At 67.3% G+C, this 3,794-nt stretch overlaps 1 protein-coding gene across 1 annotated transcript in view; it reads left to right on the plus strand.

Annotated features, from left to right (window-relative positions):
• Positions 1 to 3,765, plus strand: part of LOC101628840 (PR domain zinc finger protein 2) — a 27,326-nt gene extending 23,561 nt beyond the window's left edge. The window contains exons 3-4 of the mRNA XM_004679335.2: positions 1,761 to 1,901; positions 3,670 to 3,765. Coding sequence (XP_004679392.1) covers positions 1,761 to 1,881 — 121 coding nt within the window. The 3' untranslated portion in view covers positions 1,882 to 1,901; positions 3,670 to 3,765. The remainder of the gene's footprint in view (positions 1 to 1,760; positions 1,902 to 3,669) is intronic.
• The last annotated feature ends 29 nt before the right edge of the window (positions 3,766 to 3,794 follow it).

The following is a 3,794-nucleotide window of genomic DNA, read 5'->3' on the forward strand; positions in this document are numbered from 1 at the left end:
GGACCTGGCCTCTCCCAAAGCCCATGCTTGTGCCCTGGGGGCAGAGACCCCCCCAGAGGGACAGTGGCACTGAGGCACCTGTGGCGTGCGGGGACCTCCTCTTACTCCCCGCAGGGCGAGGGGGCCTCCCAGCTGTGTCGGCTGGAGGGGAGGCTGAGCCTTCACTGAGGGGGCCCCCACGGCCGCCTCGTGGGCCTGTCACCTCTGGGCCTTCCATGGCACCAGCAGACACGAGCCTGTCTTGGCATGTTTACAGTGAGTTTATTTTATTTTTTTTAAAGATTTTATTTCTTTATGCTTACTAAACTGGGGTGCAGGCCAGAGGCTCAGGGGCGGTGAGAATTCACCAGAGAAAGAGCAGGGGCAGAACAGGCAGATGGAGGAAGTCCACTGCTGAGGGGAGCAGCGGGCGGTCAGGAGAGGTCTGCCGTGCCCTGTGTGTCGCCTCCAGGGCGGGGATCGAATTTGCACTGAAGTGGCCGCAGCTGGCTTGCAGTGCTGCGCTCTAACCCACTGGGCTGCCGGGGTGGGGGGGGGGCGCCGCTTATTTATTTATTTATTTATTTATTTTAACGGTGTGTAATGAGAGCACCCCATCAACACCTCAGCTGGTAACAGCTCCTGCTGGGTCTACCACGTCCTGGGGGCCCTGCCTTAGAGGGTGCTCCTGGCCACCCGCCAGGGGCAGTCAGCACCCTCCCCTCAGATGCAACAACCCCAAATGGCCCCAGGCATCTGGCCTGGTGAGAACCAGGCAGGGGACCCCAGCGCCCCCCTTTGGGACTGGCTGGCCACTCACTGCCCAGCACGGCTGACGGGGGAGGGGATGTGCTCGCCTTCTGGGTCTCACTCCCCACCCCGTCCTGGCCCCTGCTCACTGCCTTTCTTCCACCCACTCAGCGGATCTGTGTCCAGGACTAGGTCGCTGGGCCTTTTGTCCATGGTTCCCCCACCTGTAAATAAGGGGGACCCAGCAGTGGCCTCAGCGGTGGCACAGAGGTGTCTAGGTCACACAGCTGGCACAGCCCAGGCCGTGGGGCCAGCGCTGCGGGTCGTTACTACTGAGCAAATACTCGTCTGTGTCGTGCTAAGGTGGAGATGCCCGGGGAAGGAGACACAGGTCGGCCGGGACTGGGCGGGCCCGGCCGGGACTGGGCAGGTCGGGTGGGGCGAGGCACTGTCCTTCAGTGTCACAGAGGGGTCTGGGGGGTGGGATCTGTCAGCAGGGCCACGGCTCTCAGGCGTGAAAGAAGGGGAGACTCCCTGAGGGAGGCGGTGCCCGCCAGGACCTGCAAGGCCAGCGGGCGTTCGCTGGGGAAGGGAGGGGGGACGGTCCCCAAGGCCTCGCTTTAAGGCTTTTCTGAGAGCAGATTCGGTTCCCGGGCTGTAGTGCTGAAGAGAGCCAAGCCCGTTCCGTCTCAGGTCCCCACGTGGAGGGCTTGGCCGTGAGGCCAGACGCAGTTGAGGGGACCCCCCCCGTCCCCACAGCAGGCTGAGAGGTGCTGGAAGCTCGTGGGAGTGGGGGTGCAAGCAGAGGCGCGGAGGGGAGGTGGCCCGGTGAGATGCAGGCCCTCCTCGGCCTGGCTAGGTGCTAGGTGCTGTCCTGGAGTCGGGGTGGGGGGCCGGGCAGGGTGCTCTTGCTCTGGAGGGAGGGAGTGGGGGGCGCTGGCTTCTGAGCACCCATGGCGTGGACTCGAGGTGCGGGCAGGGGCCTGGGCCCTGGCCAGCTGCTCACAGAAGTGTGGCTCCTCTCCCCGCAGTTACAGCCTCCGCCTGGCATCCCGCTGCCCGCCGCCAGCCGCCCCCTACACCACCAGGCAGTGCCGGAGCGCCAAGGCCGCGGCGGCGGCGCAGGTCCCGGGGGCCCTCTTCAAAGAGTGACGCTTCTCGCTCCCTGACAGGTACGAGGGCGCCGTCGGGGTGGGGGCCCAGGGGCTGTGCTGAGGTCCTGGGGTGGTCTGGGAGGGAGAGAAGTGGGGCGTGGCTCTGGTACTGGTGCCTGCAGTCAGGTGGGCTCGGGGCCCGGGGGGGGGGCGCGGTCTGGGTGTGCTGACCGGGGCCCCAGGGGGTGTGAGCAGAGAAGGGACCAGCACCGGTGGGGGTGGGTGTTCCCCGGCACTGGCCCCCCACTGCCCTCTGCCACACCTCCATTTTCAGGCTTCAATGATGCCCCAGGCACCCCCCAGTGCGTTCTGTCCACTTTCAGGGGTGGCCAGTGGGAGACTTCTGTCCACACCCCCTTCGCCTCCGTCCCTTTGCATCCTCCTGGGGGTTTCCGGAAGAGTCAGGGACAGGACCCTCATCTGGTGGCTGCTCTTCTGCCCTGCTGCCCCTGCGGCTGGGGAGCCCGTGTGGGCAGGGTCCCCAGCTCAGGGCTGGGGTGGGCGAGGGTCTTCCCCTTTCTTGTCTCCTGCAAAGAAAGCTCCCCTCCGGGCCAGCCTCAGCCCCTCCATCAACACAGGTCCCTTCCGTGACCTCCCCCACCCCGGGCCCACCGGGCACACCCAGGGCGGGGCCCCTCCCCGAGGCACCAGCCACAGGGTGGGGGCTGGAGGGACAGCCGGGCGACGGGCCCTGCTCCCGGAGCCCACTTCAGCTCTTCTGCACTCCCCGTCACCGTGATGCCTCTCTGCGTGGACGTTGGCGGTGGCCCCGGACGGGGCGTGGCGCCTGTAGCCCTGCACAGCTGTGACTGTGACCCCTGCTGTTACGTTAGTGGTGAGGACAGCCATCAGCGGTAGCACCGGCCGCTGGGAGGCCGGAGGCCCTGACCTTGACCGCATTCCAGATTCTACTGGGAGTAGCAGCCGGCCTGACCGCTCACCCCTGCCCTGCAGGGCGGAGCCCTCCCCGCAGACAGCACAGGCTGGGGGTGTGCCTCGACCTGGTCCAGGCCCCCCTGCCGGCTGCCATCTCCCTGACCTCTGCAGGTCCTCTCTGGGCCTCCATTACTCCCCCTCAAAATGGGGGTGTGCCAGCGGAGGGTCATTGGGTGCTGGAGTGAAACTGAGGGTGGGGCCATTGCCTTGGAAACGTCTCGGTGGCCTTGACCAGAGCAACCCACGCGCCCAGGAGCGCTGGTCCCCTCTCTCCACTGCAGCACCCTGGGGCACAGGGGGGGGAGGGGATTGCAGGGTACGCGTCCCAGGGGGCGGGGGCCAGAATGTCCTCCCCGAGGACACACAGCCACAGCCACAGCCACGCCCAGCTCCTCCCCTGGCAGAGTCTCGAGCATCCTCCTCAGTGGTGCCAGAGTGAGAGACCCCGGGCACAGGCAGGCGGCGGGGGAGCCCTGCGGCAAGGAGCGGGGCACAGCCCGTGCCGGGAGGGGGCGGAGCTCAGGGGCGCGTGGCGCAGCAGCTGGACGCAAAGGAGGACCCCGGAGGACCCTACTGATTTGAGTTGAGAAAACGGGCCGCTTCCGCCAGAGGAGAGACGGCAGCAGAGTGGGGGGCTGGGCGGGGCGCCCCGCGACCCCGCGGGCGCACGCTGGGTCTGTTCCTGGCCTGGGGCTGGCCGCCTGGACTCGCTGTCCACGCGCTTCCTCCGCCGCACCACCGTTGGCCCCACACGCCGACTTCAGTAAGGAAGAAGGAAATGTCGGGGTGCGCGGGGCGGCCGGGCAGCTCCCACGCGTGGCTGCTGTTATTTTCTCTGGCTTCTCCGCAGCACCCGAAGTGACCTGGAATCAGTGAAGCCACGGGGACTGGCCTTCCGCTCTGCAGGGAGGGCGACCAGACCCGGTCCAGCTGCGAGAGCCGGCGAGAAGAGGGCGCGGGCCCGCGGCCTTCCGC

Source organism: Condylura cristata, unplaced genomic scaffold (genome assembly GCF_000260355.1).
Source record: "Condylura cristata isolate star-nosed mole 26May11 unplaced genomic scaffold, ConCri1.0 scaffold00008, whole genome shotgun sequence".
Lineage (NCBI taxonomy): Eukaryota > Metazoa > Chordata > Mammalia > Eulipotyphla > Talpidae > Condylura > Condylura cristata.